This window comes from Oncorhynchus mykiss, chromosome 17, assembly GCF_013265735.2.
Source record: "Oncorhynchus mykiss isolate Arlee chromosome 17, USDA_OmykA_1.1, whole genome shotgun sequence".
NCBI classification, from domain to species: Eukaryota; Metazoa; Chordata; class Actinopteri; order Salmoniformes; family Salmonidae; genus Oncorhynchus; species Oncorhynchus mykiss.
In genome coordinates, this window is record NC_048581.1 from 7,561,298 (window position 1) to 7,589,013 (window position 27,716).

The 27,716-nt window shown below is 44.9% G+C and overlaps 1 protein-coding gene across 2 annotated transcripts in view; it reads left to right on the forward strand.

Annotated features, from left to right (window-relative positions):
• Positions 1-4,852: 4,852 nt before the first annotated feature.
• Positions 4,853-27,716, forward strand: part of LOC110487504 (poly(A)-specific ribonuclease PARN-like) — a 33,472-nt gene continuing 10,608 nt past the window's right edge. Inside the window, exons 1-19 of one of the 2 annotated variants that reach the window (XM_036948745.1) lie at positions 4,853-5,011; positions 5,234-5,311; positions 5,494-5,573; positions 7,601-7,668; positions 8,081-8,162; positions 8,644-8,704; positions 8,910-9,075; positions 9,510-9,572; positions 9,735-9,773; positions 11,474-11,516; positions 13,738-13,818; positions 14,090-14,146; positions 14,361-14,438; positions 16,726-16,769; positions 18,561-18,603; positions 18,713-18,788; positions 23,000-23,110; positions 25,210-25,279; positions 25,452-25,507. In XM_036948745.1, the coding sequence (XP_036804640.1) occupies positions 4,993-5,011; positions 5,234-5,311; positions 5,494-5,573; positions 7,601-7,668; positions 8,081-8,162; positions 8,644-8,704; positions 8,910-9,075; positions 9,510-9,572; positions 9,735-9,773; positions 11,474-11,516; positions 13,738-13,818; positions 14,090-14,146; positions 14,361-14,438; positions 16,726-16,769; positions 18,561-18,603; positions 18,713-18,788; positions 23,000-23,110; positions 25,210-25,279; positions 25,452-25,507 (1,315 nt within the window). In that variant the 5' untranslated portion in view covers positions 4,853-4,992. The remainder of the gene's footprint in view (positions 5,012-5,233; positions 5,312-5,493; positions 5,574-7,600; positions 7,669-8,080; positions 8,163-8,643; positions 8,705-8,909; positions 9,076-9,509; positions 9,573-9,734; positions 9,774-11,473; positions 11,517-13,737; positions 13,819-14,089; positions 14,147-14,360; positions 14,439-16,725; positions 16,770-18,560; positions 18,604-18,712; positions 18,789-22,999; positions 23,111-25,209; positions 25,280-25,451; positions 25,508-27,716) is intronic. The other variant, XM_036948746.1, reaches the window with a different exon arrangement.

A 27,716-nucleotide genomic window follows, 5' to 3' on the forward strand; every position in this document is an offset into this window, starting at 1 on the left:
CTGGCCTTGATTGGAAGTCCCATAGGGCGGCACACAATTGGCCCAGCGTGGTTAGGGTTTGGCCGGGATAGGCCGTCATTGTAAATAAGAATTTGAATTTGTTCTTAACTAGTTAAATTATAATTTTTATTTTTTAATTTTTTAAAAAAGTTTAATATATATAATATATCACAACGATTTAAAAAAAAGTGCAGACATTCGGATATTCTGTGTTGAGAGGTTAACAAAGAAACTGGTTCTCTCATATGCTTCATTCAGAGTTATTTATTCTACTTTAATTGTGATACAAACATTGACATTGAGATATGTTCTTATTCTTAATATATATTATAAGGCTGCCTGATGGCACTCTGATGATTTGAAGAAAAAAAAGTCGCAAGCTGAACACACTTCATCAGTCTCTCATTCACAATTTGGACAAGCACTTGATAATATTCTCAGCAGGCCTCGAGTTTCCCGGTGGCATCCCCCTTGTGTGGCTGTAATGCCCCATAAAAAAAAAAAAACGGTGCCTTTTACGGCCAATGTGGGTGTTATAATAATTATAATTACTCTCACTCACATGGTTCCTTCAGATGTAGCCAATGCCCGTCACGTGATTGGTCCATCTCGCAGTCATTTCAGCTAAGAAGTAATGAAGACAGACACATCCGGGGGGGGGGGGGGGGCGTAACTGCGCGCGTCCAATTCCGAGGCGCATATTGAAAATGTTAGAGAGCTGTCCACATTTTACTTTTCGTCAGCCAATCAGATGAGTCGGTCTAACCGACAGCACTAGCTTATGCCCAATGTACTATCCCCCCCATAGTGCAACAGTTGACCTATGCTATTGGTCCACTGTTCTTCTGTGCAGTAAATAAATATGCCAAACACACTGTAGGACAGTTGTGGGATGCGACAGATTGAATACAGCAACTCACATCCAATTTGTTTTCTTTTTTTAAAGCAGTGAGGCTGATGCAACAGATCAGAATGTTTAGCTTACAATGTTGATAAACTATTAAGGCTTTTTTCTATTGGGCTTTTCCTTCACATTAGAAGCGTATCAATGTGCACACGGTGGTAGGCTATTAGTGCGAATGTTCCAAAATGCAATCGATTAGCAGGAAAACACTGTTCCCGAAAGTGAAGGTAAATGTGATTGTGCATTTAATAGTATTTATTAATATTTATGGTGAAAATTATCTTCCCCAAACGTGACACTCACACAGCTTATGTCTGCCAGTTAGGCTCTACACCGGTTATAAAACTCACACAGCTTATGTCTGCCAGTTAGGCTCTACACCGGTTATAAAACTCACACAGCTTATGTCTGCCAGTTAGGCTCTACACCGGTTATAAAACTCATACAGCTTATGTCTGCCAGTTAGGCTCTACACCGGTTATAAAACTCACACAGCTTATGTCTGCCAGTTAGGCTCTACACCGGTTATAAAGCAGTTTAATATTTATTATTATTATATTTTATTTAACTAGGCAAGTCAGTTAAGAACAAATTCTTATTTTCAACGACGGCCTAAGAACAGTGGGTTAACTGCCTTGTTCAGGGACAGAATGATAGATTTTTACCTTGTCAGCTCAGGGGATTTGATCTTGCAACCTTTCGGGTTACTGGCCCAACGCTTTAACCACTAGGCTACCTGCGCTCCCTGTGCTTTGTTTTAAGGGGTTATTTGGCCACTTTAGTTGTGATAAAAAAACCTTATCAAAACATATAGGCCTATGGGCTGGGCTACATGAGGTGTGATACTAACCTTATCAAAACATATAGGCCTATGGGCTGGGCTACATACGGTGTGATACTAACCTTATCAAAACATATAGGCCTATGGGCTGGGCTACACACGGTGTGATACTAACCTTATCAAAACATATAGGCCTATGGGCTGGGCTACATACGGTGTGATACTAACCTTATCAAAACATATAGGCCTATGGGCTGGGCTACACACGGTGTGATACTAACCTTATCAAAACATATAGGCCTATGGGCTGGGCTACATACGGTGTGATACTAACCTTATCAAAACATATAGGCCTATGGGCTGGGCTACACACGGTGTGATACTAACCTTATCAAAACATATAGGCCTATGGGCTGGGCTACACACGGTGTGATACTAACCTTATCAAAACATATAGCCCTATGGGCTGGGCTACATACGGTGTGATACTAACCTTATCAAAACATATAGGCCTATGGGCTGGGCTACATACGGTGTGATACTAACCTTATCAAAACATATAGGCCTATGGGCTGGGCTACATACGGTGTGATACTAACCTTATCAAAACATATAGGCCTATGGGCTGGGCTACATGAGGTGTGATACTAACCTTATCAAAACATATAGGCCTATGGGCTGGGCTACATACGGTGTGCGACCTACGATTTGAAGATGTCGCAAAAAAACGCATGAGTTATTCCTCGCCTTACTGCACAAGCTGGGCGTCATTCACAAGTGATAATACATAATCCACAAGTGATAGGCTAATATTGTCACCCATCAGACTATTCTTAATTTAATCTTGTCTTTACATATACTAAATAATATGTGTGTGAAATTAGTTTTGATTTAGAATGGACCATTATCATGCACCTGTATCGAAACAGGGGTATGGGGGGAAAGAATGTCAACTATGCACTTAAATAGCAAAATGGAGGACGCTTTTCCCCGTGGTTCATCTTCATGCCAGCCAGGTAGGCTATACTCCTGTTGTAAAGAGAAGCAATGTGCTTAATATTAGGAAAGTTTATAAATATAATAGGCCTAGCCTATAGAAAGCTGATGGGATCCTCCTCTTTTTAATAGAGGCCATCACTCTGTTTTCTCACGCAGTTACATAGCCTATAGAAATGTTGCGCAACATGAGCTCATGGGCTCTCATGAAGTGTTTTGATGAGATGTTATAATACGTTTACATTGATGTCAAGAGTTATTTAAAGGGACGATACAGTGCTGAGTACCAGGCAGTTAGTTTGGTAGGTTACTAATGACCATCGGTAGCATCAGAGACGCCTAATTACCGTGTCTAAACTGTCACGTGGAATTTGACTGTCTTCGTGACTAGTGACCTCTGGTCTGGTGGTAATACCGTCACCTTGACAACCCCTCCATGTTGGCAGATCTAGGGACAAGATGACTGAGGTTACCAAAGATAAAACGGCTGAATGTAGAACTATATACAGCCGACTTCCTGTATACAGCCGACTTCCTATCATTGGACCATTGGAGAAGGGCCCAATCCCAAGTTGACATCTAGACCTTATGCACTTGTGGAGATGTAAGATAATCTAATTGGTTGTAAGCAATATGGGTTTACTTCCACCTAGCCTATCATTGCGTGGTAGAGCTATTACCATATTGCTTACACCTGACAAAACCTCTCCGATCTCCACAAGTGCATATGGCATAGGGTCTAGGGGGCGTTTAGGATTGGGCCCATTGGGTCAATGTGTCTTTATTTCTGGTTTTAAAAGACTTGTCAGCAATCTTACCACCATGACGAGTTCATTCTAAATTCACAATGCCATGCTGTTGTATCCTGTATGTATAACTTGGAATATAATGATGTTTTGTAAATCTGTCTCAAACTGAAATTATTCTTGCTCGGCTCCCTGTTCAAGTTGAGTTCACATTTTAGCCGGGGAGTTTTTGTATTAAGAGTTGATGTTTAGATGTTTTTGTTTTTGTAGTGGTTGTGAACACCCCTTCAAATTAGTGGATTCGTCTATTTCAGCCACACCCGTTGCTGACAGGTGTATAAAATCGAGCACACAGCCATGCAATCTCCATAGACAAACATTGGCAGTAAAATGGCCTTACTGAAGAGCTCAGTGACTTTCAATGCGGCATCGTCATAGGATTCCACTTTTCCAACAAGTCAGTTCATCAAATATCTGCCCTGCTAGAGCTGCCCCGGTCAACTGTACGTGCTGTTATTGTGAAGTGGAAACATCTCGGAGCAACGACGTCTCAGCCGCGGAGTGGTAGGCCACACAAGCTCACAGAACGGGACCGGCGAGTGCTGAAACAACCAGTGCGTAAAAATTGTCTGTCTTTGGTTGCAAAACTCACTACCGAGTACCAAACTGCCTCTGGAAGCAACATCAGCACAATAACTTAGTTGGGAGCTTCATGAAATGGGTTTCAATGGCTGAGCAGCTGTACACATGCCTACGAAAAGTAATGGTCTGTGGCTGTTTTTCATGGTTCAGGCTAGGCCCTTTAGTTCCAGTGAAGGGAAATCTTTTTCGTTTTAGTCATGTAGTGTATGTTGTCCATTTCAAAGAATGTTTGGAATTTATTGCTGAACACCAACTAGAGTTAATAAAAATGGTGACAGCAATGTGTTGTTGGAGTAGATCTTTGAGTAAGGTTTATGCATAACATAGGGTCCTAGTATAACCAAGGGTTCAAGTGTCACAGGCAAAGTGTATGTATGTAGTGTCACATCAACATTTTGTGAGGACAGAAATGTAAGAAAATCTTAGATTTGTAATTATTTGTTAATTGATCAATAATGACAAAGGTGAAACTCTAGCTTCAGTTAGATAACAATAGTCATATGTGTAATTTTAACATAAACACAAATTAATCCGGATAAGATTGCTATACTACCATTATTTGACACCTATCTAAAACATGTGGATCTTCATTTCAGTCTGTCTCACATGGCTTTTGCATTGGGTGACCGTTGATAGCGTGACAAGACAAATTAAAATTGCAGTTCAAAATGGTGGGGGGGGGACACCCATTATAACATGTTCAGTTATGCTCACGGCACGACTGATAAACCCACACTGTACATTCGAGCTAGAAAGCGCGTAATCGTGATTCGTGCATAGTACGGCTTTTATTTTGTCGTAGCCATATTTTGATTGACGTCGTGTCAAAAACGTCACTACGCCGGAAGTGTTGGAAAGATTAAAATCCTCTTGAGTGACAGCGGCGGTTTGGTACATTGTATATTTTTTGTCTTTCTGTAGGGATGGAGGTGACACGAACAAGTAATTCACCTCTTTATGCACCCTTCTAGATAATATACACCTAAATTATAGTCATATGCTATTAGATACACAAACTTAGCTGTGGTTTCTCACCGCACAATCATGATTCCGTTCATTTCCGCGAGGTTGTGAATGCTAACCCGCTAACTAGCATTAATAGCTAGCTTGCGTGGCGAGTAAACCACCAACGCATGTTGGCTGATTGTTGTTTTTGTATTACAGATTTCAAAGACAGTTTAAGCACTGTGTACAGCGCAATAGAGGAAGCAGACTTTCTCGCAATCGATGGGGAATTTTCAGGTAAGTCATTGTTCGCTATCTATTTAACTGGTAAACATTTTATAGTTCCATCTTAACTAGCTCGCTGGCCAACCCGTTTCCGTGGCTGCTACAAGCCACACACACGCAGTCGGTTTTGAACTCTTGACATCTTCATCATTATCTAGTTAATACAGTAGAAAATATACTCTATTCGGTTTCAGGTATTAGCGATGGGCCCAACGTCAGCGCACTGACTAACGGGTTGGACACGCCAGAGGAGCGCTACATGAAGCTAAAAAAGGTAAGTCAACAGAGACATGCGTTTAGAGTTGGGGGGCAATGCGGTTTCCTGCATTATGCTGCAGTTACTTGACACTACAACGTTTTATGGCAGCCATGTTGGTTCCCCGTTAGTTTAACATGGAGAATATTTAACAATGTAACGGAATGTCTAGAATGAGAACGATATTCAAAACTCTAACATTAACATAAACACTAAATGTATGGCCCTGGTTAAAACTGTCGAGCAGGCACTGAGTGAGTCGCTACAGTTGAAGTCAGAAGTTTACATACACCTTAGCAAAATATTTAAACTCCGTTTTTTTCACAATTCCTGACATTTAATCTTAGTAAGAAGTCCTTGTCTTAGGTCAGTTAGGATCACCACTTTATTTTAAGAATGTGAAATGTCAGAATAATAGTGCAGAGAATGATTCATCACATTCCCAGTGGGTCAGAAGTTTACATACACTCAATTAGTATTTTGTAGCATTGCCTTTAAATTGTTTAACTTGGGTCAAAAGTTTTGGGTGGCCTTCCACAAGCTTCCCACACTAAGTTGGGTGAATTTCTTCCTGACAGAGCTGGTGTAACTGAGTCAGGTTTGTAGGCCTCCTTGCTCGCACATGCTTTTTCAGTTCTGCCCACAAATATTCTATGGGATTGAGATCAGGGCTTTGTGATGGCCACTCCAATACCTTGACTTTGTTGTCCTCAAGCCATTTTGCCATAACTTTGGAAGTATGCTTGGGGTCATTGTCCATTTGGAAGACCATTTGCAACCAAGCTTTAACTTCCTGACTGAGGTCTTGTGATGTTGCTAAAATCTATCCACATTATTTTACTTTATGATGCCATCTATTTTGTGAAGTGCACCAGTCCCTCCTGCAGCAAAGCAACCCCACAACATGATGCTGCCACTCCCTTGCTTCACGGTTGAGATGGTGTTCTTCGGCTTGCAAGCCTCCCCCATTTTCCTCCAAACATAGTTGGTCATTATGGCCAAACAGTTCTATTTTTTTTTTCATCAGACCAGAGGACATTAATTCAAAAAGTACAATCTTTGTCCCCATGTGTAGTTGCAAACTGTAGTCTGGCTTTTATAGCGGTTTTGTGGCAGTGGCTTCTTCCTTGCTGTGCGTCCTTCAGGTTATGTCGATAAAGGACTCGTTTTACTGTGGATATAGATACTTTTGTACCAGGTCCTTTGCTGTTTTCTGGGATAGATTTTTACTTTTTGCACCAAAGTATGTCCATCTCTAGGAGACAGAACGCGTCTCCTTCCTGAGCGGTATGACAGCTGCGTGGTCCCATGGTGTTTATACTTGCGTACTATTGTTTGTACAGATGAATGTGGTACCTTCAGGCGTTTGGACATTTCTCCCCAGGATGAACCAGACTTGTGGAGGTTTACCATTGTTTTTCTGAGGTCTTGGCTGATTTCTTTTGATTTTCCCATAATGTCAAGCAAAGAGGAACTGAGTTTGAAGGTAGGCCTTGAAATACATCCACAGGTACACCTCCAATTGACTCAAATGATGTCAATTTGTCTATCAGAAGCTTCTAAAGCCATTACATTTTCTGGATTTTTCCAAGCTGTTTAAAGGCACAGTCAACTTAGTGTATGTAAACTTCTGACCCACTGGGGTTGTGATAGTGATTTATAAGTCAAATAATCTGTCTGTAAACAATTGTTGGAAAAATTACTTGTGTCATGCACAAAGTAGATGTCCTAACGGATTTGCCAAAACTATAGTTTATCAAGACATTTGTGGAGTGGTTGAAAAACAAGTTTTAATGACTCCAACCTAAGTATGTAAACTTCCCACTGTATATAACTAATATAGCGAGGTAGCTCGCATAACTTTTTATATCATGGCTGAATTTGATCATGGTTTTCGGGTGTTTTTGATTCCTGGAGTCTAAGTATGGGCCACAACAAGGCCATGTGCTATCGGTCCTGCTTTAAATGTACACTTGAGACTCTCTCCTCTCCTCTGCCCCCCCCTCTCCTGGCTCTCCACCCCCCCCCCCCCCCGCTCTATCCAGCATTCCATGGACTTCTTGCTGTTTCAGTTTGGACTGTGTACGTTCACATATGACCAGGCAGAGTCCAAGTGAGTGGGATTTCTCTCTCCGATTTAACATTTAACAAGCAGTCGGTTTTGAACTGAGTTACATCTGAGTAACATGAAGCTTCTCAGAGTAGGAGTGCTGATTTAGGATCAGTTTTTAGCCTTTCGGATCGTTCTGAATTAGACTCCATGTGGACCTGATCCTATATCGGCCCTCTTAAGCTTGACGCATAGGACCCCTGACCTGACTCCAGATCAGATGCTGTGTTGTTACACTGTCATAACAAACGGGTTGTGTCTGAAATACTGATCTGGGACCAGCTGATATAGGCTGATATAGTGTTAAATAGAAAGTCTAAGTCAGCTAGCTATATGTGATCTCTATGCAGGCTGTAGGAATGTTTAGCCTACCTGACCTGCTGTTCTTTCTCTCCCGGTGTTTTTGTCCCCACAGGTACGTCATCAAGACTTTTAATTTTTATATATTCCCAAAGCCGTTCAACAGAACCTCCCCAGACACCAAGTTCATCTGCCAGGTTAGAAAACCGTTGGTCTGTCTTCTTTTATCCGGGTGGTACAAGCATTTCTTATTGGTGCTTCGACAACCTGCATCGCTTGCTGTTTGGGGTTTTTTTTAAGGCTGGGTTTCTGTACAGCACTTTGAGATATCAGCTGATGTAAGAAGGGCTTTATAAGTACATGGGGAGTGACGACCTAAACCTGTCCAATCAAATCAAATGTATTTACATAACGGGCTGAAACGGAGAGTGACGACCTAAACCTGTCCAATCAAATCACGTTTCAGCCCGTTATGTAAATACACGTGATTTGATTGGACAGGTTTAGGTCGTCACTCCCCGTTTCAGCCCGTTATGTAAATACACGTGATTTGATTGGACAGGTTTAGGTCGTCACTCCCCGTTTCAGCCTGTTTGCTTCCTTTCCATCCCTGGAGAACAGGACCCATGTTGCCCCTGGTGGTGCTTTGGTAAATATGTCTGTGTTTTGTTATTTCAGAGTTCCAGCATTGACTTCCTGGCCAGTCAGGGTTTTGACTTCAACAAAGTGTTCCGTCACGGTAGGTGGCATTCTGTCTGGTTGCCGTAGAAATCCCAACTAGGACAATAAATCGATTGATGGATTGAAGCAAACTCTAGCTAACCCCCTTCCCTGTTCTGGATGCTCTAGGAATTCCAACTAGGTCAATAAAGATGACTAAGTGATTGATTTAAGCCAACCTACACTCCGCCATCTAACCCCGCCTCCTTTTCTGGTTGCCGTAGGGATCCCGTACCTGAACCAGGAAGAGGAAGTGCAGCTGCGGGAGCAGTATGAGGAGAGGCGGAGTCAGAGTAACGGATCAGGAAACCCCTCCTACATCTCCCCCAACTCAAACAAAGGCCCCGGCAGCATCCCAGAGGAGCACAGGGAGTACATCGGGCGAGTGGTGTAAGTTTAAACCTGACTCCCATTTCTAGTTACAACTTTAGACTGTAGTTCCATGTGGTGAGAGAGATGACAGCCTGGTCCCAAATCTGCCCCTTTCCCTGGCCACCTGCTGACACCAGATCCTCCAGCCGCCCCCTTCCCTCCCTAGCCACCCTCTGACACTAGTTCCTCCAGCCGCTCCTTTCCCTCCCCAGCCACCTGCTGACACCAGATCCTCCTTCATATAAGGCATGGTTTAAACTCCTCCAAACGGGTGTTACAGCCTCAGCGCGGAACCTGTCCTACGGTCCACGGTGAAGTCACATGGTACTGATTTATGTCTAGCGGAGCAGAAATCCATGGTAACAGTCCAGACATGACCATTCAGCTCCAGCCCAGAATGCTTACTTGTCGTCATTTTGTTAAGTCTTCCTCCTGCCTCTTGTCCCTTGCAGAGAGAAGGTGGAATCTCTGTTCACTACCTCAGAGAAGACTGTGGACCTGGAGCCCTGCACTGGGTAAAGAAACGTGTGTGTGTGTGTGAGAGAGAGAGAGAAATGTGCATTTATACAACACTTTTATTTCTGTCTCAAAGGGCTTCACCCCCCCAGCAATATTTACCAGTGTTTTGTTGTTTAAAAACCTCCATTCCCCCTGTTCTGTTCTCTGCTCCACTCCAGGTTTCAGAGGAAGCTGATCTACCAGACTCTCAACTCCAAGTAAGTACATTCTGTCCTTCAAGAGCAGCAATGTTCTAGAACTTTGCAGATATGATTCAGTGTTCCATCCCAAGAACACAGGGAGATGAATGAAATCCACTTCCCAAGAACACAGGGAGATGAATGAAATCCACTTCCCAAGAACACAGGGAGATGAATGAAATCCACATCCCAAGAACACAGGGAGATGAATGAAATCCACTTCCCAAGAACACAGGGAGATGAATGAAATCCACATTCCCAAGAACACAGGGAGATGAATGAAATCCACATCCCAAGAACACAGGGAGATGAATGAAATCCACATCCCCAAGAACACAGGGAGATGAATGAAATCCACATTCCCAAGAACACAGGGAGATGAATGAAATCCACATCCCAAGAACACAGGGAGATGAATGAAATCCACATTCCCAAGAACACAGGGAGATGAATGAAATCCACATCCCAAGAACACAGGGAGATGAATGAAATCCACATTCCCAAGAACACAGGGAGATGAATGAAATCCACATTCCCAAGAACACAGGGAGATGAATGAAATCCACATCCCAAGAACACAGGGAGATGAATGAAATCCACTTCCCAAGAACACAGGGAGATGAATGAAATCCACATCCCAAGAACACAGGGAGATGAATGAAATCCACTTCCCAAGAACACAGGGAGATGAATGAAATCCACATTCCCAAGAACACAGGGAGATGAATGAAATCCACATCCCAAGAACACAGGGAGATGAATGAAATCCACTTCCCAAGAACACAGGGAGATGAATGAAATCCACATTCCCAAGAACACAGGGAGATGAATGAAATCCACATCCCAAGAACACAGGGAGATGAATGAAATCCACATTCCCAAGAACACAGGGAGATGAATGAAATCCACATTCCCAAGAACACAGGGAGATGAATGAAATCCACATTCCCAAGAACACAGGGAGATGAATGAAATCCACATTCCCAAGAACACAGGGAGATGAATGAAATCCACATCCCAAGAACACAGGGAGATGAATGAAATCCACATCCCAAGAACACAGGGAGATGAATGAAATCCACATCCCAAGAACACAGGGAGATGAATGAAATCCACATTCCCAAGAACACAGGGAGATGAATGAAATCCACATTCCCAAGAACACAGGGAGATGAATGAAATCCACATCCCAAGAACACAGGGAGATGAATGAAATCCACATTCCCAAGAACACAGGGAGATGAATGAAATCCACATTCCCAAGAACACAGGGAGATGAATGAAATCCACATTCCCAAGAACACAGGGAGATGAATGAAATCCACATCCCAAGAACACAGGGAGATGAATGAAATCCACATCCCAAGAACACAGGGAGATTAATGAAATCCACATCCCAAGAACACAGGGAGATGAATGAAATCCACATCCCAAGAACACAGGGAGATGAATGAAATCCACATCCCAAGAACACAGGGAGATGAATGAAATCCACATCCCAAGAACACAGGGAGATGAATGAAATCCACTTTTTGAATTGTTACCATTCTGCTATTTCTAAAACAGATGAATTAGGGTTTATTACTGTAGTTTTAACGCTGCTTAGGGACAGTTAATGTTTATAATAAAATGTTTATATAGTTCTAGTACTGAGTGTGTATATTGTACAGAGATGACACGTCTTTATAGAAGGATAATGTTGATCTACTCTCCTATAGGTTCCCAAAGGGTCTTCATGTGGAGACCTTGGAGACAGAGAAGGTCAGTCTGCCAGCTAGATCAGTGGTTCTCAAACCTCTCCTCGGGGAGGACCCCCAGCCAGTCCATGTATTTGATCTATTCCAGAGCCCTTACGGGTCTCGTGATCACGGCCGGTTGTGATACAGCCCGGGATCGAACCAGGGTCTGTAGTGACGCCTCTAGCACTTTCGATGCAGTGCCTTAAACCGCTAGCACACCTGATTCAACTAATCATTAAGACCTTTATACTAGGAATAAGGCTCCTGAATGGCGCAGCGATTTAAAGCACTACATTGAAGTGCTAGACGTCACTACAGACCCTGGTTCGATCCCGGGCTGTATCACAACAGGCTGTGATCAAGAGTCCCGTAGGGCAGCGCACAATTGGCCCAGCATCAACCGGGTTAGGGGAGGGGTAGGCCGTCATTGTAAAATAAGAATTAGTTCTTAACTGACTTGCCGAGTTAAATAAATCTATTAAGCTAGAGGATGTAATGCGTGGTACCAGTTTCAACTTTAGTTTAGGGCTCCATTTTAACTGTCTTTATACCTATGGCAGAGTTACTCAGGGATTTTCTACGTTAGTAATCTGGAGTTACTCAGGGATTTTCTACGTTAGTAATCTGGAGTTACTCAGGGATTTTCTACTTTAGTAATCAGAAGTTACTCAGGGATCTTCTACGTTAGTAATCAGAAGTTACTCAGGGATCTTCTACGTTAGTAATCTGGTTTAATGAGAAATTTAATTTCTCTGCAGTATAACTGCTTAGAGTAACTTTTGTCTCCAGTCAGTGTGAGGTGTATGTTTGTTGACATTATAAACACATGTATGTTTTATATTATATATGGTGTTCCAGAAAGAGCAACACCTCCAGATCTAGAAGGAACAACACAATGAAATACTATCCTGCCGGTGTCCTAGTTTGACCCCCCCCCCCCCCTGCCGGTGTTCTAGTCTGACCCCCCCCCCCTCCTGCCGGTGTTCTAGTTTGACCCCCCCCCCCTGCCGGTGTTCTAGTCTGACCCCCCCCCCCCCCCCCCCCCCCTGCCGGTGTTCTAGTCTGATCCCCCCCCTGCCGGTGTTCTAGTCTGACCCCCCCCCCCCCCTGCCGGTGTTCTAGTCTGACCCCCCCCCCCTCCTGCCGGTGTTCTAGTTTGACCCCCTCCTGCCGGTGTTCTAGTTTGACCCCCCCCTGCCGGTGTTCTAGTTTGATCCCCCCCCCCCCGCCGGTGTTCTAGTTTGATCCCCCCCCCCCCGCCGGTGTTCTAGTCTGACCCCCCCCCCCTCCTGCCGGTGTTCTAGTTTGACCCCCTCCTGCCGGTGTTCTAGTTTGACCCCCCCCTGCCGGTGTTCTAGTTTGATCCCCCCCCCCCCTGCCGGTGTTCTAGTCTGATCCCCCCCCCCCCCCCCCCCCTGCCGGTGTTCTAGTCTGATCCCCCCCCCCCTGCCGGTGTTCTAGTCTGATCCCCCCCCCCCTGCCGGTGTTCTAGTCTGATCCCCCCCCCCCTGCCGGTGTTCTAGTCTGATCCCCCCCCCCCTGCCGGTGTTCTAGTCTGATCCCCCCCCCCTCCTGCCGGTGTTCTAGTTTGACCCCCCCCTGCCGGTGTTCTAGTTTGATCCCCCCCCCCCCTGCCGGTGTTCTAGTCTGATCCCCCCCCCCCCCCCCCCCCCCTGCCGGTGTTCTAGTCTGATCCCCCCCCCCCTGCCGGTGTTCTAGTCTGATCCCCCCCCCCCTGCCGGTGTTCTAGTCTGATCCCCCCCCCCCCCCCCCCTGCCGGTGTTCTAGTCTGATCCCCCCCCCCCTGCCGGTGTTCTAGTCTGATCCCCCCCCCCCTGCCGGTGTTCTAGTCTGATCCCCCCCCCCCCCCCCCCCCCTGCCGGTGTTCTAGTCTGATCCCCCCCCCTGCCGGTGTTCTAGTCTGATCCCCCCCCCCCTGCCGGTGTTCTAGTCTGATCCAGATCTAGAAGGAATAACACAATGCTTAGAGTACAGAAATACTCTCCTGTAATGTGATGCTGTGGGATTGTCTCCAGTCAGTAGGTGTGTGTTGATGTACATTAATAGACGGGTGTATTATGTGATGCTGTGGGATTGTCTCCAGTCAGTAGGTGTGTGTTGATGTACATTTATAGACAGACGGGTGTATTATGTGATGCTGTGGGATTGTCTCCAGTCAGTAGGTGTGTGTTGATGTACATTTATAGACGGGTGTATTATGTGATGATATAATGGGGTTTCAGAAAGAGCGCTACATCCAGATCAGCAAGGTGGACGATGAGGAGCGGAAGAGGAGGGAGCGGCAGAAACAGGAGAGAGAACAGGTGACGTTCCTTCTACCGTTTTTTCTATATAAAAAAAGCTAACCCAACATTCCAGAACATTCCTCCCTGTGGTGTTCTAGATGGAAGCAGTCTAAACACTGTAACTCCAGAATGACACGACCAGTTGAATTTTCTCCCTAAAGAAACACGATCAGGAGGCAACGTCTTGAATCCGGGAGATTACTTGTCCAATAAGAGACATTCCTTTGTAGTTTCTTTGCAATGTTTTGCTGTGTTTCCTACTGAACGTGACCCTCGTCAATCCTTCCAGGAGGAGCTGAATGACGCTGTGGGATTCTCCAGGGTCATACACGCCATCTCCAAATCTGTGAGTTACCCTGACAACCTGGTATCAAATGGTTTCGTTTTAATCTGTGTCTTTTGTTACGTTACGATGTACCAGTATATGCCCAACTGCCTTTGCAATCCACCACTGAAACTATAAGGAATATTGTAGTTGAGTGAGTTCTCCTTGATCTCTCTTTGGGCGCTATACCTTTTTAGGATGGGACTCATCTCTTTCCCCCCTCTCTCCAACCCAGGGAAAGTTGGTGGTTGGCCACAACATGCTGCTGGACGTCATGCACACCATCCATCAGTTCTACTGCGTACTGCCAGAGGTACAAAACACGCACCATTTTATATATGAACACAGTGGTTTATTTTTATATATATTTTTTTTTCAATTTCACCTTTATTTAACCAGGTAGGCCAGTTGAGAACACCTTTATTTAACCAGGTAGGCTAGTTGAGAACACCTTTATTTAACCAGGTAGGCTAGTTGAGAACAAGTTCTCATTTACAACTGAGACCTGGCCAAGACGAAGCAAAGCAGTGTGACAAACAGTTACACATGGGATAAAAAAGCATATAGTCAATGACACAATAGAAAAGTCTATATACAGTGTATGCAAATGAGGTAAGATAATGGAGTTAAGGCAATAAATAAGCCGTAGTGGTGAAATGATTTAGCAATTAAACACTGGAGTGATAGATGTGCAGAAGATGAATGTGCAAGTAGAGATACTGGGGGGCACAAAACGGATGGCACTGTGATAGACTGCATCCAATTTGTTGAGTAGCGTGTTGGAGGCTATTTTGTAAGTGGCATCGCCGAAGTCGAGGATCGGTAGGATAGTCAGTTTTACGAGGGTATGTTTGGCAGCATGAGTGAAGGATGCTTTGTTGCGTAATAGGAAGCAGATTCTAGATTTCATTTTGTGAGTCTAGAAGGAGAGTTAACGGTTTAACCAGACACCTAGATATTTGTAGATGTTAGAACAGTCCAGAGTAGTGATGCTGGATGGGCGGGCAGATGCTGGTAGCGATCGGTTGAAGAGCATGCATTTAGGTTTACTTGCATTAAGAGCAGTTGGAGGCCACTGAAGCAGAGTTGTATGGCATTGAAGCTCGTCTGGAGGTTTGTTAAGTGTCCAAAGAAGGGCCAGAAGTATACAGAATGGTATTGTCTGCGTAGAGGTGGATCAGAGAGTCACCAGCAGCAAGAGCAACATCATTGATGTATACAGAGAAAAGCGTTGGCCCGAGAATTGAACCCTGTGGCACCCCCATAGACTGCCAGAGGTCCGGACAACAGGCCCTCCGATTTGACACACTGAACTCTTTCTGAGAAGTAGTTGGTGAACCAGACGAGGCAGTCATTTGAGAAACCAAGGCTGTCGATTCTGCCGATAAGAATGTGGTGATTGACAGAGTTGAAAGCCTTGGCCAGGTCGATGAATACGGCTGCACAGTAATGTCTCTTATCGATGGAGGTTATGATATCGTTTAGGACCTTGAGCGTGGCTGAGGTGCACCCATGACCAGCTCTGAAACCAGAATGCATAGCAGAGAAGGTACGGTGGGATTCGAAATGGGATTCGGTGAGCTGTTTGTTAACTTGGCTTTCGATGACTTTAGAAAGGCAGGGTAGGATAGCTATAGGTCTGCAGCAGTTTGGGTCTAGAGTGTCTCCCCCTTTGAAGAGGCGGATTACCGTGGCAGCTTTTCAATCTTTGGGGATCTCAAACAATACGAAAGAGATGTTTAACAGGCTAGTAATAGGGGTTGCAACAATTTCGGCTGTAATTTTAGAGAGGGTCCAGATTGTCTAGCCCGGCTGATTTGTTGGGGTCCAGATTTTGCAGCTCGTTCAGAACATCAGCTTTATGGATTTGAGTGAAGGAGAAATGGGAGAGGCTTGGGAAAATTGCTGTGGGGGGTGGAGGGCTGTTGACCAGGGTAGGAGTGGCCAGGTGGAAAGCATGGCCAGCTGTAGAAAAATGCTTATTGAAATCCTCAATTATCGCGGATTTATAGGTGGTGACAATGTTTTCTATCCTCCGTGCAGTGGTCAGCTGGGAGGAGGTGCCCTTATTCTCCATGGACTTTACAGTGTCCCAGGAGGAGGTGCTCTTATTCTCCATGGACTTTACAGTGTCCCAGGAGGAGGTGCTCTTATTCTCCATGGACTTTACAGTGTCCCAGGAGGAGGTGCTCTTATTCTCCATGGACTTTACAGTGTCCCAGGACTTTTTGGAGTTTGTTGCAGGATGCAAATTTCTGTTTGAAAAAGCTAGCCTTTGCTTTTCTGACTGCCTGTGTATATTGGTTCCTAACTTCCCTGAGAAGTTGCATATCGCAGGGTCTATTCGATGCTAATGCAGTACGCCACAGGATGCTTTTGTGCTGGTCAAGGGCAGTCAGGTCTGGAGTGAACCAAGGGCTATTTATGTTCTTAGTTCTACATTTTTTTTTTAACGGGGCATGTTTATTAAAGATTGTGAGGAAAGCACTTTTTAAAGAATAACCAGTTGTATTCTACTGACGGAATGAGGTCGGAAACACAGTGGCTTAGAAGAACCCTGTTTATTTGACATTTGACAGTCTTTTCTTTCTTCCCCACAGGACCTGAATGACTTTAAAGAAGTCACTCAGTGTGTCTTCCCCAGGTAAATACATACTGCGGCGTCAGGGTTTCAGTGGGTCTTCCCCAGGGTAAATACATTCTGCTGTGTCAGGGTTTCAGTGGGTCTTCCCCAGGTAAATACATTCTGCTGTGTCAGGGTTTCAGTGGGTCTTCCCCAGGTAAATACATTCTGCTGTGTCAGGGTTTCAGTGGGTCTTCCCCAGGTAAATACATTCTGCTGTGTCAGGGTTTCAGTGGGTCTTCCCCAGGTAAATACATTCTGCTGTGTCAGGGTTTCAGTGGGTCTTCCCCAGGTAAATACATTCTGCTGTGTCAGGGTTTCAGTGGGTCTTCCCCAGGTAAATACATACTGCGGCGTCAGGGTTTCAGTGGGTCTTCCCCAGGTAAATACATTCTGCTGTGTCAGGGTTTCAGTGGGTCTTCCCCAGGTAAATACATTCTGCTGTGTCAGGGTTTCAGTGGGTCTTCCCCAGGTAAATACATTCTGCTGTGTCAGGGTTTCAGTGGGTCTTCCCCAGGTAAATACATTCTGCTGTGTCAGGGTTTCAGTGGGTCTTCCCCAGGTAAATACATTCTGCTGTGTCAGGGTTTCAGTGGGTCTTCCCCAGGTAAATACATTCTGCTGTGTCAGGGTTTCAGTGGGTCTTCCCCAGGTAAATACATACTGCGGCGTCAGGGTTTCAGTGGGTCTTCCCCAGGTAAATACATTCTGCTGTGTCAGGGTTTCAGTGGGTCTTCCCCAGGTAAATACATTCTGCTGTGTCAGGGTTTCAGTGGGTCTTCCCCAGGTAAATACATTCTGCTGTGTCAGGGTTTCAGTGGGTCTTCCCCAGGTAAATACATTCTGCTGTGTCAGGGTTTCAGTGGGTCTTCCCCAGGTAAATACATTCTGCTGTGTCAGGGTTTCAGTGGGTCTTCCCCAGGTAAATACATTCTGCTGTGTCAGGGTTTCAGTGGGTCTCCCCCAGGTAAATACATTCTGCTGTGTCAGGGTTTCAGTGGGTCTTCCCCAGGGTAAAGGACATTCTGCTGTGTCAGGGTTTCAGTGGGTCTTCCCCAGGTAAAGACATTCTGCTGTGTCAGGGTTTCGGTGGGTCTTCCCCAGGTAAAGGACATACTGCTGTGTCAGGGTTTCGGTGGGTCTTCCCCAGGTAAAGACATACTGCTGTGTCAGGGTTTCGGTGGGTCTTCCCCAGGTATATACATTCTGCTGTGTCAGGGTTTCAGTGGGTCTTCCCCAGGTAAAGACATTCTGCTGTGTCAGGGTTTCAGTCGGTCTTCCCCAGGTAAAGACATACTGCTACTATATCTCTATGGGCCGTTCTGGCTCCGACAAGGCTAACCACTACTTTGACCTAACCTCTCTGGGAGTCAGTCTATTTATCTGGGGCGCTGTTAATCTAGAAACCTCTCCAGTAGCCCGGAGGTTGGAGAGGGGGACCAGCAGCTGGAAGAGCCGGCGACACACATGGGAATGAACTGGCAGCTGGAAGTCTGCTGCTCTGATCCCTTGTACCATCTCCTGCCGTTGTGCAAGGCCCTTAACCCACCAGGTTTTTCACCCAGGAGCTCTGCTCTGCGTCTGACCCGGCGCCCCTCCCCCTCAATGCGGCGCCCCTCCCCCTCAATGCGGCGCCCCTCCCCCTCAATGCGGCGCCCCTCCCCCTCAATGCGGCGCCCCTCCCCCTCAATGCGGCCCCCCTCCCCCTCAACGCACTGCCCCTCCCCCTCAATGCGTGTGTATATCTGGTGCTGTTGGACAGATGTTCCCCTCTAACCAACGGACCAAGTATCTTCTCTATTGTTTCCTCAGGCTGTTGGACACCAAGCTCATGGCCACTACGCAACCTTTCAAGGTAATACTATTTCCAGTATTTAGATGTCAGGTTAAAGGATGTCATGAAACCCCCTGTGGAAGTCTGAAGAATATTAATTGTGCCTTATTTGTTATTTGAACCCTTCTAGGAGTTGATCAACATCACGTCTCTAGCAGAGCTGCAGAAACAGCTGAAAGAGAGCCCCTTCAAATCTCCTAAAGTTGGTAAGAGAACATGACGACGACTACGCCACGTTTAAGGAACAGGAAGTTATTTCAGAAGCTAATAGGGGAGGAGTATCTAACAAAATAACTACATCGCATGAACTAAATCATATAGCTTTGAACATAATAGAAATGGTGGTACGTTTTGTGTACAAAATTCTAACTTACTCAACCTCATATTGTCTATAGTCGAGGACATCATTCTACAGCAGTGGTTCTCAACCAGGGGTACTAGGGGCCCCTGGCGGTACTAGACCTATCCACATGGGGTGCTTGAGAAGACTCCTAATACCATAGGCTTACTGTTAAAATGCAAGAGGGAGTACTTCGGGTGTACTCCGGACAGAGGAAATTATACTTGGTATTTTAACCGAGGTTGAACCATTTGATCTATAGGACCTGTGTAGATACTGTGATGCAGTGGTATTCAACGTCGGGGAAGTGACTGCAGTGGGGACACTTTTTGTTTTAGTAGTACAGATTATTGTATGGGACCGTATACTAACAAACATCTATGTTTTTATAGTCATTAGATATTGGTGTCGCAAGCAGTAGCAGTGTGTGGACAAAATCAATGGGGAAAGCAGAGCCAGATAATAATGAAACATAAAACCAACCCGTGTTAGCATTTCCCAAACTCAATCCTCGGGACCCCAATGGGTGCACGGTTTGGGGGGTGCACGGTTTAAGGGGTGCACGGTTTGCTTCATGGTTTTTGGCTTATGGTTCTCATCCCTACCATAGACTTGCACAGTAATTATGACAACATCCAGAGGACGTCCTCCAACCAATCAGAGCTCATGTATGAACTGAACTGGCATGTTGTCCATCCAATCAAAGGATCAGAGAACGTCAGAATCTAGTAGTGAAAGTAGAAGCTACAGCTAGCTAGCACTGCGGGGAATCGTTGACTCAAAGAGAGAAATACAATACTTTAACATTTATGAACAAAGTCATTTCTTCCTAAATAAAGAAGCTAGAGATTAACTATTTTCAGTTTTAGTTTTAGTTGCTAGCGAATGCAGTTACCTAGTTTTAGCCTACTGAAACACGCTGCTCAAATAGAGGGATGATATGCTAGCTAGCTGGCTAGGACTTTCCAACACAACACTGGAACTATTCCAAGTCAAGGCTAACTTTTGGTTTTACTAATTTATTTGCCACTTGGGCCCGCCAATGTAAATGCTAAACTGCTTACTGGCTGTACACTGTATCGTTACTGCATGATTGTAGCAGGTTTACTAACGCGCTCGTTCTATTGGCTGTGTTGACTATGACGTTACTTTAGCTAATATGGTGACGACGACGAAGTCCTTGTGTAGCGGTTATATGGTATGGCTTGGAAGTTTTTGTTGTTGTCGCCTGGTCACACACCGCGCATGTGTTGTGCATTGGAGTCCACAAGCGAAGGGGCAAGGTGAGAGGAGGAGAGCGCATCGCTGTGAGAAGGAAAAACAACGTGGCTGCTATGAAAGTCAACACGTGATAAGGGGTGTATTCATTTAGCTGATTCTGTTGAACTTTTCTTAAACTGAAGCAAAATGGAGCAAAACGGGGTTACAATATACCTGAATTTGTCCAATAGAAACTCTCGTTTGCAACTTGGACTAATGATTACACCCTATATCAGCTTCGATGCAGGCACGAGTGTGCAAGGCGGTATTGAATGTATCACGGTCACCTCAAATGTTTATCTCGACCTGTGTTGCACCTGCGTTGTAAACTTTCATTCATAGGCTAGGTTGTAGCAACATCATGATGGGTACAGGGACAATTTTGAGTATCATGTCGTAGCCTAGACCTATCGCTGTTACATTGAACAGGGTGAATGGAATATGAATGACCGCTAATATGGTGTAATAGAAATAAGGCCAAGCTCATGGGGGGGGGAAAAAACCTGACTCGTGATAATTGCTTTGTTTGCTCTATAACCTGTTAGTTCATATGCGTCGCCACCGTGCTATATAGGCCGAGACAAGACGGTGGCAGAATTGATTCAAACGCACCTTTTTTGTTTCATCACAAAACCGGACAGCAACATCTGTCTGATGTCCACAAATAATGTTGTATGTAACAAACAGTTGCTTGACCATGCTGTCGGTCATGTAAGTTAATGTTTTGGACTGCTAAACAACTATCGATGTCAAACCACGGAGCGTTACTGCTTGTCGAAAAGAAATCAAGAGCTTTCCATCTTGTCCAGCTGTGTATGTAACATTTCACGCAAACCCTGTTTCCTGTCTGCATCGAAGTACCTAGCATCGAGCATGGTGGCAACACAGTAAAGAGGCTCAGAGAGAATGCCACCGAATCGCTTGTTCACAGCCTCGAGTACTTTTCCAAGTTAACCCCACGGTCTGTGTCGGCAGTTTTGTTGAGCAGGCGCTTCAATGCCATGACAGAGGGCATCACGTCTGCTGCAGACGCTCCAATGCCATGACAGAGGGCATCACGTCTGCTGCAGACGCTCCAATGCCATGACAGAGGGCATCACGTCTGCTGCAGACGCTCCAATGCCATGACAGAGGGCATCACGTCTGCTGCAGACGCTCCAATGCCATGACAGAGGGCATCACGTCTGCTGCAGACGCTCCAATGCCATGACAGAGGGCATCACGTCTGCTGCAGACGCTCCAATGCCATGACAGAGGGCATCACGTCTGCTGCAGACGCTCCAATGCCATGACAGAGGGCATCACGTCTGCTGCAGACGCTCCAATGCCATGACAGAGGGCATCACGTCTGCTGCAGACGCTCCAATGCCATGACAGAGGGCATCACGTCTGCTGCAGACGCTCCAATGCCATGACAGAGGGCATCACGTCTGCTGCAGACGCTCCAATGCCATGACAGAGGGCATCACGTCTGCTGCAGACGCTCCAATGCCATGACAGAGGGCATCACGTCTGCTGCAGACGCTCCAATGCCATGACAGAGGGCATCACGTCTGCTGCAGACACAGTTGATGAGCTTATTTCTCCAGTCAGTTGTTTGCATGGCGCTAGGAGGGTGTTCATGTTTCAAACATCTTCTCAAATGACATTAAAATGGCAGCAGCGGTATGAGAACCAGCACATTCTTGAGCAATACGGCTTTCCTCAGTCGGAAATCCTCGTCGACCCGCTGTGCTGTCAGACTCGGCATGCTCATGGGGCTGACATCGCTGGTCCAAATGTCAGTCGTGACGCCCATAGCAAGTAGCATAATGAATCCCATTATCTTGGCTTTAATGGATTTCGCCTTTGCGTTGTCTCGCTGAAATGTAATTACTCTTTCAAATGACTGCTCGGCTTGAACTTGTTTAGTTGTTGGAAGTGTGCACTTACTGTTCTGCTTTTTCTGTCGTGCTGTATTCTTCGTGTTATTGTCAGGTACTTCAGTTAATTACCTACGCACGTCAGAATAGGACAGGTCTCATCCATGGCTAATGTAGTGTCTGATTACAATAGGACAGGTCTCCGTCCATGGCTAATGTAGTGTCTGATTACAATAGGACAGGTCTCCGTCCATGGCTAATGTAGTGTCTGATTACAATAGGACAGGTCTCCGTCCATGGCTAATGTAGTGTCTGATTACAGTAGAATAGGACATGTCTCATCCATGGCTAATGTAGTGTCTGCTTACAGAATAGGACAGGTCGCGTCCATGGCTAATGTAGTGTCTGATCACAGTAGAATAGGACAGGTCGCGTCCATGGCTAATGTAGTGTCTGATTACAGTAGAACAGGACAGGTCTCATCCATGGCTAATGTAGTGTCTGATTACAGTAGAATAGGACAGGTCTCATCCATGGCTAATGTAGTGTCTGCTTACAGAATAGGACAGGTCGCGTCCATGGCTAATGTAGTGTCTGATCACAGTAGATTAGGACAGGTCGCGTCCATGGCTAATGTAGTGTCTGATTACAGTAGAACAGGACAGGTCTCATCCATGGCTAATGTAGTGTCTGATTACAGAATAGGACAGGTCTCATCCATGGTTAATATAGTGTCTGATTACAGTAGAATAGGACAGGTCTCATCCATGGCTAATGTAGTGTCTGATTACAGAATAGGACAGGTCTCATCCATGGTTAATATAGTGTCTGATTACAGTAGAATAGGACAGGTCTCATCCATGGCTAATGTAGTGTCTGATTACAGAATAGGACAGGTCTCATCCATGGTTATATAGTGTCTGATTTGTCCCTGCTTCTTTCCTCCGTGGCCCAGTGACGGCGGAGGGGTTCCCCAGCTACGATACAGCCCAGGAACAGCTCCACGAGGCGGGCTACGATGCCTTCATCACTGGTCTCTGCTTCATCTCCATGGCCAACTACCTAGGTACTGCCTTCTACACTGTGTACTACCTAGGTACTGCCTTCTACACTGTATACTGCTATGGGTACTGCCTTTTACACTGTGTACTGCTATGGGTACTGCCTTTTACACTGTGTACTGCTATGCGTACTGCCTTTTACACTGTGTACTGCTATAGGTACTGCCTTCTACACTGTGTACTGCTATAGGTACTGCCTTTTACACTGTGTACTGCTATAGGTACTGCCTTCTACACTGTGTACTGCTATGGGTACTGCCTTCTACACTGTATACTGCTATGGGTACTGCCTTTTACACTGTGTACTGCTATGGGTACTGCCTTTTACACTGTGTACTGCTATGCGTACTGCCTTTTACACTGTGTACTGCTATGGGTACTGCCTTTTACACTGTGTACTGCTATGGGTACTGCCTTTTACACTGTGTACTGCTATGGGTACTGCCTTTTACACTGTGTACTGCCTTTTACACTGTATACTGCTATAGGTACTGCCTTTTACACTGTGTACTGCTATAGGTACTGCCTTTTACACTGTGTACTGCTATAGGTACTGCCTTTTACACTGTGTACTGCTATAGGTACTGCCTTTTACACTGTACTGCTATGGGTACTGCCTTTTACACTGTGTACTGCTATGGGTACTGCCTTCTACACTGTGTACTGCTATAGGTACTGCCTTTTACACTGTACTGCTATGGGTACTGCCTTTTACACTGTGTACTGCCTTTTACACTGTGTACTGCTATAGGTACTGCCTTTTACACTGTGTACTGCTATGGGTACTGCCTTTTACACTGTGTACTGCTATAGGTACTGCCTTTTACACTGTGTACTGCTATAGGTACTGCCTTTTACACTGTGTACTGCTATGGGTACTGCCTTTTACACTGTGTACTGCCTTTTACACTGTATACTGCTATAGGTACTGCCTTTTACACTGTGTACTGCTATAGGTACTGCCTTTTACACTGTGTACTGCTATAGGTACTGCCTTTTACACTGTGTACTGCTATGGGTACTGCCTTTTACACTGTGTACTGCCTTTTACACTGTATACTGCTATAGGTACTGCCTTTTACACTGTGTACTGCTATAGGTACTGCCTTTTACACTGTGTACTGCTATAGGTACTGCCTTTTACACTGTGTACTGCTATAGGTACTGCCTTTTACACTGTGTACTGCTATAGGTACTGCCTTTTACACTGTGTACTGCTATGGGTACTGCCTTTTACACTGTGTACTGCTATGGGTACTGCCTTTTACACTGTGTACTGCTATAGGTACTGCCTTTTACACTGTGTACTGCTATGGGTACTGCCTTTTACACTGTGTACTGCTATGGGTACTGCCTTTTACACTGTGTACTGCCTTTTACACGGTGTACTGCTATTATTCCTACTGTGGCTCTAACCCTATGCCCTGGGGCTCTAACCCTACGCCCTGGGGCTCTAACCCTACGCCCTGTGGCTCTAACCCTACGCCCTGTGGCTCTAACCCTACAGCGCTGGCCAAAAGTCTGCTCTCCTTCGTTCTCTCCTCCTGTGGTCAAAGATGTCAGATGTCAGCCACCTTCTTCATTGAGGATAGTGAAGTGTATCCTACCCTAAGTCCTTCATGGAGGAGTTGATCTGCCACACCCCTTTGAGTCAGGTGTTGTCGGAGGAGACGAGCATGTACTCACTTAAAAACAACATGCTACTTATTATTTTTATCTATAAAAAGTCTTGCGCAACCTAATTTGTTTTCATCACAAATATACATTTTTATTTTGAGATCCACCCCTTGTAAACGTCATTCGCCTCATGTGGTGCTACTGGAGGACTCATTTCCATCCACGTTCCCTCATCGCTGCCTCTCCTCGATTTTGACCTCTGACCTTTTTTCAAAAGGAGGCGTGAGAGGAGGCGGGAGTTGAGGAAAAGGCCGTCTCCGTGGTAACACTCCCGCCCACCGTTAGTGAAAACGGACTGGGGGAACAGTTCCATGGACAGCTTTGAATCTCTATGATGCCGTGTAGACTCTAGCAGTAGCTGCTGTGATGTGCGTATGGTCATCGTGGCTGTTTCTCAATCTTTTAAAACTTTCTCTTTCCTTCTCAGGTACTTTCCTGACTCCCCCCAGAGCCCACATCCCATCCCAATCGAAACTCATCCAACCCTTTGTCAACAAGTAAGATCTTGGTTCTCTCCCCTTCAGTTTCTTTACCTCTCCTACGGGGGACTCGTGTGTGTGTGTGTGTATATATGTCCCCTAACCTCAGCATGCCTTAATGTAGTTATAACGCATCTGTCAGCTGTATGAAGCGTTATAATGCTACGTTGACGTCTCGTGTTTTCGCCAGACTGTTCCTGATGAGGATCATAGATATTCCCTACCTCAACATCAGCGGACCAGACCGTGAGTAGTTCAATGGGATACTGTATACTGTACAACACAGTATTAGTAGTTTAATATGATACTATATACTGTACAACACAGTAGTATTAGTTCAATGGGATACTATATACTGTACAACACAGTATTAGTAGTAGTTAAATGTGATACTATATACTGTACAACACAGTAGTATTAGTAGTTCAATCTGATACTATATACTGTACAACACAGTATTAGTAGGTAAATGTGATACTATATACTGTACAACACAGTATTAGTAGGTAAATGTGATACTATATACTGTACAACACAGTATTAGTAGTTAAATGTGATACTATATACTGTACAGCACAGTATTAGTAGTTAAATGTGATACTACACACTGTACATCACCATGTCCTACAGCACAGCAGTATTAGACACCACCTCGTCTGCATATAGATACTATATACTGTACAGCACAGCAGTATTAGACACCACCTCGTCTGCATATAGATACTATATACTGTACAACACAGCAGTATTAGACACCACCTCGTCTGCATAGAGATACTATATACTGTACAACACAGCAGTATTAGACACCACCTCGTCTGCATAGAGATACTATATACTGTACAGCACAGCAGTATTAGACACCACCTCGTCTGCATAGAGATACTATATACTGTACAACACAGCAGTATTAGACACCACCTCGTCTGCATAGAGATACTATATACTGTACAACACAGCAGTATTAGACACCACCTCGTCTGCATATAGATACTGTACAACACAGCAGTATTAGACACTACCTCGTCTGCATATAGATACTGTACAACACAGCAGTATTAGACACTACCTCGTCTGCATATAGATACTGTACAACACAGCAGTATTAGACACTACCTCGTCTGCATATAGATACTATATACTGTACAGCACAGCAGTATTAGACACCACCTCGTCTGCGTATAGATACTATACAACACAGCAGTATTAGACACCACCTCGTCTGCATATAGATACTATATACTGTACAGCACAGCAGTATTAGACACCACCTCGTCTGCATATAGATACTATATACTGTACAGCACAGCAGTATTAGACACTACCTCGTCTGCATATAGATACTATATACTGTACAACACAGCAGTATTAGACACCACCTCGTCTGCATATAGATACTATATACTGTACAGCACAGCAGTATTAGACACCACCTCGTCTGCATAGAGATACTATATACTGTACAGCACAGCAGTATTAGACTACCTCGTCTGCATATAGATACTATATACTGTACAGCACAGCAGTATTAGACACTACCTCGTCTGCATAGAGATACTATATACTGTACAGCACAGCAGTATTAGACTACCTCGTCTGCATATAGATACTATATACTGTACAGCACAGCAGTATTAGACACCACCTCGTCTGCATAGAGATACTATATACTGTACAACACAGCAGTATTAGACTACCTCGTCTGCATATAGATACTATATACTGTACAGCACAGCAGTATTAGACACCACCTCGTCTGCATAGAGATACTATATACTGTACAACACAGCAGTATTAGACACCACCTCGTCTGCATAGAGATACTATATACTGTACAACACAGCAGTATTAGACTACCTCGTCTGCATATAGATACTATATACTGTACAGCACAGCAGTATTAGACACCACCTCGTCTGCATATAGATACTATATACTGTACAACACAGCAGTATTAGACACCACCTCGTCTGCATATAGATACTATATACTGTACAGCACAGCAGTATTAGACACTACCTCGTCTGCATATAGATACTATATACTGTACAACACAGCAGTATTAGACACTACCTCGTCTGCATATAGATACTGTACAACACAGCAGTATTAGACACCACCTCGTCTGCATATAGATACTATATACTGTACAGCACAGCAGTATTAGACACCACCTCGTCTGCATATAGATACTATATACTGTACAGCACAGCAGTATTAGACACCACCTCGTCTGCATATAGATACTGTATACTATACAACCCAGCAGTATTAGACACCACCTCGTCTGCATATAGATACTATACAGCACAGCAGTATTAGACACCACCTCGTCTGCATATAGTCGGCAGCGAAAAGAAAATGGAGAGGATTTATTAAAGATGGCATACAGACATGGGGAGGATTTATTAAAGATGGCATATAGAAATGGAGAGGATTTATTAAAGATGGCATA